We start from the raw sequence: 14,912 nt of genomic DNA, 5'->3' as shown, positions 1-14,912 counted from the left end.
GAGGGAAGCAATCAAAAGCCACACACAACATGGGAGCCACGCAGGATGTGCACTTACCTGTTGTACATGTACAAATGTGTGCAGTTGGATGCACAAACTAGATATCTGCACATGGACACTGGCGGCTGTACATGCAGGTTCTTGATTTTCTTTCACAAACAGTTGCATGCAGGTGTGCTTTTGCAGTGGCTACTGGGCGATTTTTCATCTGTTGCGGCGGGACTTTGAAATGTGGTCGTACCTGTTTACCTTGGAGTTGCCACTTGGGAGGCAAATCCGAACGAGTAGCGGATGTTTTTATATGGTAGCACGTAGAGGCCCCACCTTTAATCAGGGCTGCAGTGTGGTGGGTGCTGCACAATACAAAGTAAGAGACTATCCTTGCACCAAAGAGCTTTCAATCTAAATAAACAATACAAACATGGGACCGAGGGTAAACTAAGGCAAAGACAGGTGAACTGACTTGCCTGTGGTCATGCAGCAGGCACTGCCAGGAATAGAACCCATCCTGAATCCAACTGTCCTGTCCATTAGCTCATGGTGCTTCGCTAAGGGCAAAGTTCTCCTCCCTGATCCTCAGTGCATGTCTCTATCACCCATTCTACCCTTGCTCCTGGAGCAGAACTCTGTAGATCTCAGTGGAAATTCCATAGGGTGGAATATGCCCAGAGAGAGCTGCAGTAGAGAGAAGAAAGTTGCCAAAAACCCATAAGTCGATGCTGGGCAGTTATGGGAATGGCAGATGGGAGGAGACTATATTCAAATTCCCAAGCCTATTTGGCAAAGGTTTCTTCACTCTGTGCTTTGCCTAGTCCCATTTGTCAGGTTACTGATCCTTCGCCATCTCTGTAGCTCACCATCCTCTTACCAAGATCCTCTCCTATAGATCCTGGGCGAGGTGGTGGGAGGGTCAGTGAACTGTGTCCTCTCTCCTCTTCCCCAGGCTTACAGATCGTGTTGAAGTCCATCATGAAGGCCATGGTGCCCCTTCTCCAGATAGGCCTCCTGCTCTTTTTCGCCATTCTGATGTTCGCCATCATTGGCCTGGAGTTCTACAGTGGGAAACTGCACCGAGCTTGCTACACGAATAATTCAGGTAGGCAGGCTGCCATCTCACTCTGTCTGTTGTGCATGGCAAGCCGTTGTGAGAAACTCCCTTCTCAGCTCAGATGAGTTGGTTGACTGTGCATGAGCCATGCTTGGGGCGGCTCCAGGCCCCAGCATGCCAAGCGCGTGCTTGGGGTGGCATGCTGTGAGGGGCGCTCTGCTGGTCGCCGGAAGGGCGGCAGGCAGGCAGCCTTCGGCAGCATGCCTGGGGAGGGTCTGCTGGTCCCACAGTTCCGGTGGAGCCTGCGGGAGGTCCACCGAAGCCGCGGGACCAGCGGACCCTCCACAGGCATGCCTGCGGGAGGTCCACCGAAGCCGCGGGACCAGCGGACCCTCCACAGGTATGCCTGCGGGAGGTCCACCGAAGCCGCGGGACCGGCAACTGGCAGAGCGCCCCCCGTGCCATGCCGCCGTGCTTGGGGCGGCAAAATGTCTAGAGCCGCCCCTGGCCATGCTGAACCCCAGCTTGTCTGGTTCAGGCTGCAGTGAGGCATAAGCCATGCTGCGGGATGCAGATGGCATGATGACATTGACACTTAAGACTGTAACACACAACTGTCACCACCCAATGACAATGGCTGAGAAAAGACTGAGCTGCTGGTCCCTGGTGCATGGTGGGGAGAAATTCCATTTCCACACAATGCCCGCTGGAATTGGAGTCAGGCAGTCTCAGGGGTCACTCCCTCTTATCACTGGTATGTTCCTGTTGGAGCTCTGGGCTCAGTGATTTCCTCTCTTATTTTACTGAATGCCACACTCTGTTGTCCTCTCTGTGAGTCTGTTATCAGCCAGGGAGGGTGGCAATGAGGTAGAGCTGGTTGCAAACATTCGCAGTTAGAAGAATGTCAGCAAAAACAGATTTGTTGTGACTATATTTCCCATTTTCTGGCCAGCTCTCCGATGAGAATGGAGAGATGGTCGGTTTTATAATAGATTCCAGACAAGGATAACCTTACTGTGAGATAATGGGCAGCTTCACCAGCCAGAGATGGTAAATACAAACAATTATAAGTCACTTCTAGTCTCTTTCCTCAGGGCTTAACAAAGTAAAATCCAGCTAAGAACAAAACAACTCAGTCCCATCTCAACAGCCCTTCCAGACTCAGTCCTGCTCTTTCCCCATACTGCTCTCAGGCTATCCCTTATTTAGTTCCCAAAAGCTGATTCTCTGGTCACATGACCTCTGGACTCTCAGTCCTTCCTAGAGAACTATGTTTCCCAGAATGCCGGCTCTTAAAGGGCCCAAGGACCATAACAGGCCCACAAGTGCTCTGAGGGCAAGTACTGATGTTGTTATGAGTGGTTTCTATCAATCAAAACGGTCCCTAATATTTGTTTTGTTTTCACATCCAATACCAGCTGATGTCATTTAAAGAGAGAGGGTTCCCATTTCTGAGACTTAGCATGGGCAACTGTAAGTGTTCCAAAAATCATTAATAAGGACTCAGAAATCATGAGAGTGGCATACAAATCATGGGATTTAAAATAATAATAATAATACAATGTGGATTCTACTTGCTTTGGGTTTTTCACCCTCTTGGGTGCACGTGAGTCACATTTTCAAGATTTTCTTCACATTTATAAGGGCTAGAAACTTGCTTTACAAAACCCCACTGAGATGCTCAAGTAATCACAGGATTCCAGGAGCTGAGGCTTTAGGGAAAACACCAAGCATCATGAGCCTCGTCATGAATGTTGACAATACTTCAATACAGAGAAGAAAAGCCACCTCTTGAGATTATTATTGGTTGTGCCCACTGTGTACTAGCTGGTTTCTAGACAGGCAAGAAGGGAGAGGTCCCTCTCCCAAGGAGTTCACAGTCCAAGGTTTGGGGGGGAATGAGACAAAACTTGCTGACATATGTCAACACGACCAGCCATCCTTGCTCAGGAGATGCCAAATCAAGAAGGCCCAGCATTGTTTCAAGTCAGGAGTGAGGTGCATTAAAAGAGGCATGTGGGCTCTGGGGCTGCATTAGCAAGGAGTGCTTCAGGTCAAATCCAAGATGCACTGGCAAAACGTTGAGGGTCAGAAAGTGGGGGAGTAAATCAGGGGGAGACTGGTACTGAACATTCCAGTGACCTAATGTCCCCTCAAATGTGAAAGTTTTAATAACACAGCTGGATGCTCGTCCCACCTCGTCTTCCACTGAGTATCCGGGCTGGGCTCTGTCTGCTTCTCTGTGCCTCCTCTGCCCCTCCCTGATCTCTGTGCCCTCTGGGCGTTGTTTTCTTGTGATTGCAGGTGAACTGGAAGAACTGGATCCCCCACATCCGTGTGGCGTGCAGGGATGCCCCTTGGGTTATGAGTGCAAGGAGTGGATTGGTCCCAACGACGGGATCACTCAGTTTGACAACATCCTCTTTGCTGTGCTGACTGTCTTCCAGTGCATTACCATGGAAGGGTGGACCACAGTGCTGTACAATGTGAGTGAGGCTGCAGTGGTGCACTGGGCTCTTGGGAACTTCACAGGTTGGAGAAGCAGAAGTGGGGTGTGTTTTTCCTGAACAAAGCTCCCAAGCTGTGGAGCTCTTTGTGCTCCAAGGTTTCCTGTTTGGGCTGATGATGGAAACGGGGCTGCTTGTTAGTGGTGGGATGTACAATTATGGATGAGTGCAGGTTGGACTCAGTTCTGGTTCCACTGCACAGCTGGGTACCTTTGAGAAGGAGGAAAAACTAATTAATTGGAGAGGCACGTGTGACTTTGCACCCATCTGTGGTTGGATTTGTGACATGTTGCAAAGAGCTGGTTAGATGGCAAAGACCTGTCCCCTGTGCTGGCTCTAACGAACCTTCAGTTGAGGGTGGGGCTTTTGGAAAAGTGGGTGATCAGATTCAGCCCTACACACCATTTCCTCCCCTACCCCTTTCTGCAACCAGCACACCATGAGCATGTTTCATGGCACAATTTATCCCCAGTCTCAGTCCTAGTGGAACAAACAGACCTGCAGCCACTGCGTATGCGAAACTTCATTGAAGATTGCAGCTGCAGTTCCATGACTGTAGATGTGCTTTGCTGCGCTCGGCAAGGGCTGGAATTCAGTAACACTTGCAGCCTCCTGTGAGTGGAGGATAAATGCATTAGCCGTGCTACTTCGCTTGAGAGCAGGAGAGGGGATTGTGCAATGATGACACGGGGATTTTGTGCTTTACACATTTGTGCTTTACACATCAGGTTCCTTGATGTGCTGATGAAGCTGCCAGAGTTTTGAGGTTGTTTCTTTGTAAGGGAGCTGTTACTGTCAAGTATTAGATACGGACAGCGTCTCGGGTGGTGTTGTGACCAGTGTCTTGTGGGACTGGGGTTTTATGTATGGGTTTTAACATATGGGCTAGAAACAACCCCCACTTTCTGACCCTCAGCTGAACCAGATTCATCCTTGGTGTAATTTCTGCTGACACCAGCAGTGTTACACTAGGGATGTTTATGTCCCATTTTGTCTAACCTATACAGAAGTTTGTAGAAAGGCATGTATCACTGGGAGATCTGGGAATAGCAAACCCCAGTGATTGGAGAGCAGCAGGTCATGCAAACTCTGCTGCCTGGATCCAGAGGTGCCCTTAGTTTGAATGTGTATTTTGTCAGCAGAGTTGCTAACCTAACCCTGTGGCGGTCAGAGACACAATATGGCCTATCCAAACTTTAGAAGGGTCCTAGTCCATGTATATATGACACAGGGCTTTTCTGGGAAGGAATAAGCAGCAGAGTATGTGTGGGGATTGCAGTGGACTGGGTAAAACAAACATGGCAAGAAAACAAAGAGATAGTAAGTTAAATCCACAAAGGGACTTTCTTCTTCCTCTTTCTAAGAAGCTCTTCAATGCTGGAATTCTCTTCCCTGGAAGGGAGTGGCAGAATCCACCTTCCTGGGATTTAAGACAGAAAATTTTCTTGGACACCAATGGTGTCTCAGGGTATAAATGGGATTACAAGCTTAACTGTAGTGATGGCTGCCCACGCAGAACCGACTAGGAGGTGGAATGAGATTTTCTCCCACAGAAAGCCTTGAGGGTTTTTTTCTGTTCCTTTGAGGCATTTAAATAGGAGCTGCCTGTTAGAATTATTTAGCCATCTCCCACACAATGTCCTGCAATAGCATGGGACAATCAGGGTGAATGCTGGATCTTAGCGAGCGGCTCTCTTGTGAGTGTGGTTCTCACTTTGTGATGCATGCACGTATGAGAGAGTGAGCTAATGTACAGATAAGATATACATATTCCTCCTACGCACAGCTTGAGCTTGATAGGGAATGTGCCTCTCTGCCTTTTAGCCTATTGTTCATTTAGGAATATTGGGACTGCAGCCCATCTCTATTCCCCTACCTATCTCACTAGCCTTTGTGCTCTGCAATCTTGTTTTCTGCTCAAAGCCTTGCTCTTATTCTCAGTGCATGTGCATTCACAGCTCCTCTTGCTGCCTTTGGCAGGCTGCTTCTCACATTAGCAGCTTACCCTCTGTGTAAGTCAGGCACTTAGTTTAAATGCCTCTCGTGCCCCCTCCATCCTTCTCTTCTCCGGGTGCACTCCCTTCCTGAACTGGTTTTGTTTCTCTAGAAGCCCTCAGGATTGTATGTCTCTCTAATAGTTCCCCTCTTTTGCACCTCTTTCCTAATGAATGCAGCCAGCCTGGCTCTCCTAACCTCTCCACATGGCCTTGTACAGAACACCATAGACCTTTTATCTGCTTCAGGACCGTGTCCAATTGTCTTTACTAATCCTCTTGTAACAAGGCACCTAAAACAGAGACCGCTGCTTCAGCTGGCCTCTCTAGCCGTTTCTGTGCTGCTCTTGTGATAACAAAGTTCTTCTTTGAGTGATTGCTCATGTCCATTCAAATCAGGTGTGTGTGCTTGCCACATGCACCGGTGCCGGAAGCTTTTCCCTCAGCAGTAGCCATAGGAGACCGGCTCTGGTGCCCCCTGGAGTGGCACATGTATGCCACGGCATATAGGGCACTGCTGGCCCTCTCCACCCTCAGTTCCTTCTTGCCGCCAGTGATGGTGCATGGAACTTGTCTGCTTCAGCTAGAGCTGTTGCGTTTCATTCATTCGAACTCATTCGCCTCTTGCAAATATTACTGTATATAGTTTTCCTCTAGTTTAGTTCAACCTGTTTGTTAGGTTAGAGACTTAGTAGCTCCCTAAAGAGACTTTCCCTTGGGCACGCCCCGGAGCCCAGGCTTTAAACCCTGCAATCGCTGTAAAAGGCCCAGGCCCATTAGCGATCCACATAATAGGAGTTTACAGTGTGTGGGCGAAGTCACATTAGTGAGAAGTACAAAATCTGCAAGTCCTTCAAGCCCAGGATGAAGAAGGAGCATGATATTCATTTGAAGGCGCTCCTGATGGAGTGTGCCCTTACCCCAATGCCGGAGCAGCAGTCCAATTCAGCACAGAGCACCATGACCTTGGTGTGCAGCGCCCCGCTGGTACCATCTACGAGCCGGTACCAGCCTCCTTCTGTGGCTCCAGCCAAGAATCCCAGGAAGACGGGGCGAGGAAGGTCTCCAGTTTCCTCCAAGGGAAAGGACAAGTCTAGGGTGGACCAAGGGCCTGTCTCGGGAGCCTCTTCACTCCCTTGGGGATCGCAGGCCCCAGCTCAGATCGAGCAGTGTAACCCAGCCTGCTCCTTGCCAGCTACCCTGGGTAGCGGAGGAGGTCCTCGTCAGCTCCGGGTGCTGTCCACGACGGAGGCCCTCCAAGCTGTGCAGGACATTATGGACCTCCCAGTGCCACCCACTCCGGCCCCTGTGGGGTCTTGGTCCCAGGGTAAACCCACCTTTCTGGCAGTGCTCCCCGTCGCAGGGGACATCCTGCCAATGATCATTCTCTCGCAGCCAACATGCTTCTGATCGTGATAGGCAGAAGATTCATAGCCCCATCCGGTCTCCAGACCTAGGACAAGGGCAGAGAGGCTCAAGGCATGGCTCACCAGTAACCGGGCACAGACCTCTGGAGGAACGCCCCCTGGCAGGAGTTTCGGAATTGGCTCCTGGAATCTCCATGACACCAGTACTGCTCCAGGGACAGGTCGAGGGACCAACTGTACTGTTTTCCGGACCATCACCGATCTCCCAGGGTGGCGTCACCGCGTGCAGCTACATCTTCACGACACCAAGCCTGCTTTAGTTCCTGATCCCGCTCCACATTCCTGTCCCACTCCTCAAGTGTGAGGCGTAGAATGCCAGCCTGGGTGCCACTGTGGATCCGCCTACCTCCACTGGTCACTGAGGCCCGATCCAGGTGCTTTTTGAGGTCAGCCAGATCCAACTCCGGGAGGGGTGACCGGTATCGATCAGGACAGAGCCACCAATGAGCCCCATCCTGGTCGCAGGGGAGTGACTACTCGGGCTCTGGTTCGGGTTCGGAGCAAGGTTCCCTGGCAGAAGGACAGGCTCCAGCACTCATGGTGCAGACTACCTCGGCAGCACTGCAGCCAGGCCCATGACCTCAGGCTCTGTGGCTGGCACAGTGGTACCCATGGAACCCAGGAGGCTTCACTCAGCCCCCTAGGGCACCTGCTCAGTGTCCAGAGCTTTGGAGAGCCCAGCTACCACCCTCTCCTGCCCCCACCTACTCAAGAGGCCTCATCTGAAGGCACCCACAGGCACAGGAGGAAGTGGGCGAGCAAGCCCCTAGACTACCTATGGGTGCAGAGGACCCCTTGGTACTGGCTTCCTCCTTGTCATCAGGAGATGAGGCCATAGTGGGGCCCCCTCCACCGGTGCCCCAGGATGATGCTAAGGTGAATCAGGAGCTGCTAAAGAGGGTCACTGCCAACCAGGGCCTCCAGGCAGAGTAGTTACAGGAACCCGCAGACTCCCTCTTTAATGTTCTCTGCCCCGTGGCTCTGGCCAGGGAAGCTTTGCCCCTACATGAGGGGGTCTCTAAAATTACAAATGCCTCTGACAAATCCTCTCCTCCTTGCCTCCGATCTCCAAGAGGGTGGAGCACAAGTACTTTGTGCCATCCAAGGGCCATGAGTACCTTTATACACACTGTGCTCCCAATTTCCTAGTGGTAGAGGCAGTCAACCACAGAGAGAGACAGGGTCAATGGGGGAGCTACCTCTAAAAATAGAGACTCGAGACTAGACTGGTTTGGGCATAAAGTTTATTTGTCCTCCAGTCTACAGTTGCAGGTGGTCAACCATCAGCCCTTACTAGGACGCTATGATTTTAATATGTGTCAGGCCATGACCAAATTTGACAACGCCCTTCCTGAGGCTTCTAGAAAGGAGTTCCAGGTGATCCTGGACGAGGGCCCGACTGCAGCCAAAGCAGCTCTCCAGGCAGCATTGGACGCGGCAGACACCACCACCCGTACCATGGCATCGACCATCTCGTTGTGCAGGGCCTTGTGGCTGCTCCTCTCTGGTCTTTCCTCCCTTTCCATGCAAGACCTCCCTTTCGACAGGCATGCCCTGTTCACAGAACAGACGGACATTAAGCTCCGTGTCTTGAAAGATTCCTGTACAACCCTAAAAACACTGGGCCTGTATGTCTCTGGCCCTGGTTTAAGTTGCAGCAGCCTTAGAGCCAGGAGAGCCACCCCCACCAGGAGTCTCCCCACAAAAGATCCAGGGGCTACAAGAGGTGCCCTGGCCACCAATCCCTGTCTACATCCCAGGTGGGCTCAACCCAGGCAAGCACCCATTTTGAGGGTATGCCCGAGGGCAACCTACCGGACTGTTCCTCCCCCCCCACAACTTCTTTGGGGTTTTGTTTAAATTAAGCTAAAATTGCAAATGAAACGCCGTTTCAAAGTGAAACGTCGAGATGTTTTGTTTACAGAGGATCTAACTGAAATGTTTTGACACTTTAAAAAAATAATTTCAGCTCTTTGTGTGGCCCAAACTGTTCTCTGAATTCACAAATTGCTTCAGTGCCCCTAAATTACACTTTTGCTATTTGCTGGGAAAAAAAAAGAAGGCCTAGCTCTGGTGCTCACTTGTTTGAATCCAGCTGAAGTGGCTACTTCTGGAAGTCCCAGCACAGAACAGGAGAGGCACCCTGGGTACAGTTGGCCCTGGGACTGATCTGCCAGAGGAACTGAAGGCACGGCTACTTTTGGTGGACAGATGCCCTCAAGGTTGTGTTCAGCAGGATGGCACACTCCATAGTGCAGCACTTCAGTGGGGAGGGAGGAGTTTAGCTACATTCCCTGCTCCTTTCTGCTCCTTTTCTTCCCCTAGTGACTGAAAGCCTCTGTAGTTCCCTCTTCAGGCAAATGAAAGACAGGGCGAGTTCAGGGAAGGCCAACCACTGACACCTTGTTTTGGGTCCTCTTTGGCACTGTAGCTCAGGCAGCTCCTTGCTGGGTCCCAGGGGCGGCTCCAGGCACCAGCGCAGCAAGTGCATGCCTGGGGTGGCAAGGGGGGGGGCAGGCGTGCTGGTCGCCATGAGGGCGGCAGTCAGGGAGCCTTCGGCAGTGTTTCTGTGGGAGGTCCGCCAGTCCTTCAGCTCCAGCGGGAATTCAACAGCGGGTACGCCGAAGGCGTGGGACCGGCAGATCACCTGCAGAACTGCCGCCGAAGGCTCCCTGACTGCCGTGCTTGAGGTGGCAAAATACGTAGAGCCGCCCCTGCTGAGTCCACCCAGATCTGAGCTTCAAGGGCGTGAGAATTACACTCCTGCCTATATCCATCACAGCACACCACTTCCTCTGTCGTTCTGTTCCCAGTGACACTACTGGCTCGTTAGTCATGTGCTGTAATGTAGCCTGGAAGGCTTTTCCTCCATTCACATCTGCTCTGGGAGCTTTTGGGAATCTGCCCCTTCCCCTGTTGTTAGTGATTCTTGTTTGCTTTTATTATCTCACTTGCAAAGTTGTTCTGACTTATAGCAGTAAGTCTGATCCAAAGCCCATAATATGGAGATCCAGACATGGGGAAAGTTTGGATCAAGAGATGAGCTTCATGGTTTGAGCCCCTCTCTTATGCACAGCTCTTTTCACAAGCACCCAAAATCTCTTCGCACACCCATGTAATACACAGAAGCAAAGAAACATAGCAGGCCAATGGAGACAGCCCCAATCAAGCATTGTACAAAGAGGTTCTCTAAAAAGCAGTTGGACCAGTGTCCTTGCAGGCTTTGTATTCTAGAATGCAAGCCCCGCTCTTTACCCATCTACCTTTAAAAAGTGCTGACTGAGCCTCAAAAGGCTTGGAGACTTGGCTCAGCTCAGCATCCATTTTCCCTGTCCTCCTCAGACTAGAAATCAGTCTGGACATCTAGTCCCATGAGGCTTCCAGTACCACTGACTTCCAGCCAGATCAGAGATCCCATGGGAACTCCGTGGAACATTTGCAAAGCTCAGAAACAGAGGATCCAAACTGAAATCCTGGATCTAAATAACCGTGGATTTTGTGGAAACCCAAATATTGATCCAAATGTTGTGGCTCAAGCCTATCTAGCTCAGAAAAGGTTTAGTTCAGGTGCAGATTTGGGCATAGTTTGGGGCCCAGTTCTTGTTTCTAAAGGCTGTGCAGCTCTGATAGATGTCCAGGGGGCTCACAAAAGTTCCACTGCTCGGTGATCTTGCATCTATAACTCCAGGAGTCAGTGTTTATATAGTCTACGTTGTGAATGGAATTCACCCCCATGCACGGTCAAATTATCACAGTGTTCACTAGGACTGAGACTTCCATTTGCACCTCTCTGAATGTACTACAGCCATCTCTGGTTAGGACACTGGCCTTCAGTCAGCAGAGGAGTAAGGGAAGAGCTGCATATCCAGGGGCTATGCTCTTTAGGGCTTCCCAGGATGCATTCTTCCCATTACCCACTGCAGTCTTGGGCACATCAGCACTGCAGCTGGGAGGTATCATTCTGAGTATGGGCAGAATGATACATATACATGCTGTTTTTGATTGAGCTAGTGAGCTGAAAATAGCACTGTGGCTGTGGTGGTGTGGGGCGGTGGAGCACCTACCTAGGATTTTGGATGGCATTGTACTCAGGCAGCTAGCTCGAACTGCTGCCCGCATTGTCAGGCCACAGTGCTATTTTTAGCATGATCAAAGCTGCATGTGTATGTCCACCCAAAGCCTTTTTCCCCAGTGGAAGATGTGGCATTTGATCCATGCTCTAGGAGAATCTGTTAGTCTCCTGCGCAATGATTCAAACACCAGGTGCTGCTGCTGCTGATGGTGAGATGCTGCCCCTGGAATGTACTTTGGCTCCCAGAGGGGCAGGTAAACGCCTGCCTTTGGGCCAGCCCGCTCTTCTGCCAGCGCCTTGCAGCACAGCCTGTTAGTCTGTGCAGCTCCTGTCAAAACATCCACGGAGCAGGAGATGGAGAGGTGCACACACGGGTACACAGAGTTCAGGCTCCTGACAGCATGCGTCTGCCTGACACGGGCAGAGCTGGCAATTAGCTAACTGACACTTCTCAACATTCCCCATCCAGCCCAGCCCACCCTTTCCCTCAGCGTGTTCTCTTCTCCTCCCCTTCTTTAATCACACACGCACTGAAGTTGGATAATTGCGCTCTGTGGGGATGACACAACTCCCGTGGGACCCGCATCACATGGCTCAAATGAAAGCACCAGCAAACGCCTACGGGTGAAGCAGGTGGTGGGAGAAGATTCCCCTCCTTGGAGCTGGAGTGCCCGGCAGCACCAGAGGGCGGGTGTGGCAACTCTGCTCCCCCTGCTGGGAGGGAATGGGGCTGCCTAGCTGCTCTCAGCCACACACACTGGGTGGCACCAGCCCCTTCCAACAAAGAGACAAAACCCTTGCTTGTCAACTTCTGTTGCCTGTGCCACTATAAATACCAGTCCTCAGTGCCTGGGGAAGGTTACTGCAGAGAATAATTACTGGTGTTTAGTCTGTGTGTGAGACAGAGCGCGTGCCTTGCTCTAAGACTATACTTATTTTTTCCATCCAGCTTCAGACTAGCCTCTTCGACCAAATAAGCCACAAGCCAGGATATTTCTACAGGAGCCCAAGCAGCTTTCACACAGCTCAGAGGAAAGGGGGTGGGCAGTTAGCATGACTGAAGAGACCGGTTGTGGTTAAAGACTTCAGAAACAGGACCAGCAGAAGGCATTCGATCTTGAAAATGTCTGAGCATGTGTCTGCACCTGCTTGCCAGGTTTCTGCTTATCCACACACAGCTGCCGCCCTCCCGGGTGTGGAGAGGTTTGGAGTTGGTGCATGTTGAATGACAGTCCCAGGATGGGGCGGTGTGTGTGGCGAATTTTACCTTACTGACAGCAAGATGGGTGGTTTCCTTCAGAGCTCTATTTGGGGTCCTGCCCAGACACAGGACTGAAAGCTGAACAGAAACTCGAGCTAACGTAGTGTGCTCTGCCTGCCTCTCTTTAATACATATATGCATTGTAGTTTTAGCCGAGTCAGTCCCAGGATATGAAAGAAACAAGATAGGTGAGGTAATATCTGTTATTGGGTCAACTTCTCAAGGACCCAAGAAAGAGCTTCGGGTGTCTCGAAGGCTTGTCTCTCTCACGAGCAATAAAAGATATTCCCTCACCCACCTTGTCTCTTTCTAATACACACTCACAAGCCCACACACCACCAAGCAATGTACCCTCCTCATCCCAGCGGTGGTGTGTAAAGCATGCATTGTGGGGTGGCCTGCTATAAATGTGTTATCAGCATGAATACAGTATTTCTCCTGCACTCGTAAGTGGTGAACCATGAGCAAAACGAGGCGCTCATCCCAAATTCATGCTGAGAAAGCCACACCTTCTTGTATCCTATCGCCACACATTTTGCAGAGAAAATGTTTTTGAGTGTTGTAGATCTGTGCGATGGGTTTGAAGCTGCTCTATGATGATGTATGAATACTGTATGTGGCCCTGGTTATTGGGATGTTTCTGGTATGGCTGTATTGGTTTAACTCAATCAGGGACTCTCTGGAAGGAAGGAAAAGATTGGCTCAAGCCCTTGAGAGTTGGTAAGGGACAATGCCGAGACTGTTAGCTTTGATGATTTGCCTGCTCTCCAGCCAAGTGAAAAACTGGCTTGGACTAGGACAGGAGAAGGCCCCTAGTACAGGGTGAAACAACTGTGGCAGGATTCAAAGGGGCCCTCTCTCAAGAAGGTGATAGTTGTTTGAGGGAACTAGGTTGTGACACAGGCACCTGCAGGGGGTGGTGTCTGCTGAAGTTAGGCCTGTCTAGGTCATCACCACAGGATGGTAGGGCTGCGAGTAAGATATATGGTTCTTTTGAAATCCCTTTTCTCTAGATGCTTTCTTCTTACTTCTAATGTAAACAAGGCTTTACAGAGATTGTCTGGTCACTGGTCATAGTCCCCCAAAGGGAAGAGCCACAGATGCTGAAGCCAGTCAGACCTGCTGGATAAGCAGGTTGGATACTTGGGGTATTATAGGTCAGTGCCCAGTCTAAACATGGGAAAATGGTGGAAGTCCACCCTTCAGGGGGTGCACTAAAAGACTAGCGAATTGGACAGAGGTGCAGCTAGCCCTGTAACCATGACAATATTTATTGGTTTGTTGGGGTTTTTGAGTATTCTTTGGTCTGTTAGGCCAGGGCGCCCTGTTAGCTACTAGGGGCCAGAATGTGATACCTTGACTCACACTATATTCTGTGCCCTTCACTGAGTATGTGGTACTGCAGTGGGATTGTTGTGGAGTACCTAGTATTGAGCAGGAGTACGGGGATCAGCATCTGGCTCCATGAGGCTTGCTGTGTGGATTTTGGAGGGAGAGGAGAATCATAACTAATGTATCTCTACCCCGATATAACGCTGTCCTCAGGAGCCAAAAAGTCTTACTGCATTATAGGTGAAACCACGTTCTATCGAACTTGCTTTGATCCGCTGGAGCATGCAGCCCTGCCACCCCAGAGTGCTGCTTTACCGCGTTATATCCGAATTCGTGTTATATCGGGTCACGTTATATCAGGGTAGAGGTGTACATCCTAGAAATCTCTAAGAGTTACCTACAATAGTTTTTCCAAATATAACAATATCATGATTTTAAGATCCACTCTCATCGCGGCTCCAGGACCTGGGGCTTTAAGAAAAAATACCAAATCTAGCAAGACTTCCAGGAGTCTACAACACTAGACTTGTCCATAGCCAGAGGGGGAGCAGCGATTAGCACTCAGGAGCTCCTGACTCCTAGTCCTTTGCTCAGGCCACAGGACAATCATTTCCTAAACCGTTGGAGCTGGAGGTCGTAGCATTAGCCACAGCCCAGCCTTAGCGTAACCCAGCACAGTGTTGTGTGATACAACACTCCTCTGTATCACACCTTTAGTATATGGTGTCAGGAGTTAGATTAATCTGTGTCCTGGACCCTGAAGTCTCTCAGTGGCAGTTAAACGTGTGCTTGGACAAACCCACCTTTTTGTCACTGCTGGAGGAAATGCAGCCACCTGAATTTGGAAGGGAACCTGGCAGAGAATGGAGGGGGTGGATGAAATACTTTCAAGAGTTCCTGGTAGCAGCTGAGGTTGTAGAGAAACCAGTGAGGCTGAAAACCTCTACACTGTTACTCTGGGCAGGACCAGAGGCATGGGAGACCTACCGTAATTCCAGTGGGAGAATGAAATGCACTGCCATCTGCTACACAGTCATTCAAGGATGTCAAGAATGCCATGATTCTGGCAAGAATGTCACTGGGAAAGGCATGTTGTCTTGACAAGTAACTAGCTGTCAAGTGTGCCTCTTGATCGTTATGTTATAGAGCTGTCATAAGTAGATAGGTAAGGTAAGGGTTAATTTTCTTTTGCCTGTAAAGGGGGAACAAAGGGAACCAAACACCTGACCAGAGGACCAATCAGAGAACTGGGTTGTTTAAAAGTCAGGGGC

General features: G+C 50.4%; 1 protein-coding gene across 1 annotated transcript in view; it reads left to right on the top strand.

The window, feature by feature from the left end:
- Window positions 1–14,912, top strand: part of CACNA1E (calcium voltage-gated channel subunit alpha1 E) — a 263,833-nt gene that overhangs the window by 98,078 nt on the left and 150,843 nt on the right. The window contains exons 6-7 of the mRNA XM_075067895.1: window positions 944–1,096; window positions 3,353–3,534. Of these exons, the coding sequence (XP_074923996.1) occupies window positions 944–1,096; window positions 3,353–3,534 (335 nt within the window). The remainder of the gene's footprint in view (window positions 1–943; window positions 1,097–3,352; window positions 3,535–14,912) is intronic.

Source organism: Chelonoidis abingdonii, chromosome 7 (assembly GCF_003597395.2).
Source record: "Chelonoidis abingdonii isolate Lonesome George chromosome 7, CheloAbing_2.0, whole genome shotgun sequence".
In the NCBI taxonomy this organism is placed as follows: domain Eukaryota; kingdom Metazoa; phylum Chordata; order Testudines; family Testudinidae; genus Chelonoidis; species Chelonoidis abingdonii.
This window is presented reverse-complemented; position numbering and strand designations above follow the sequence as displayed.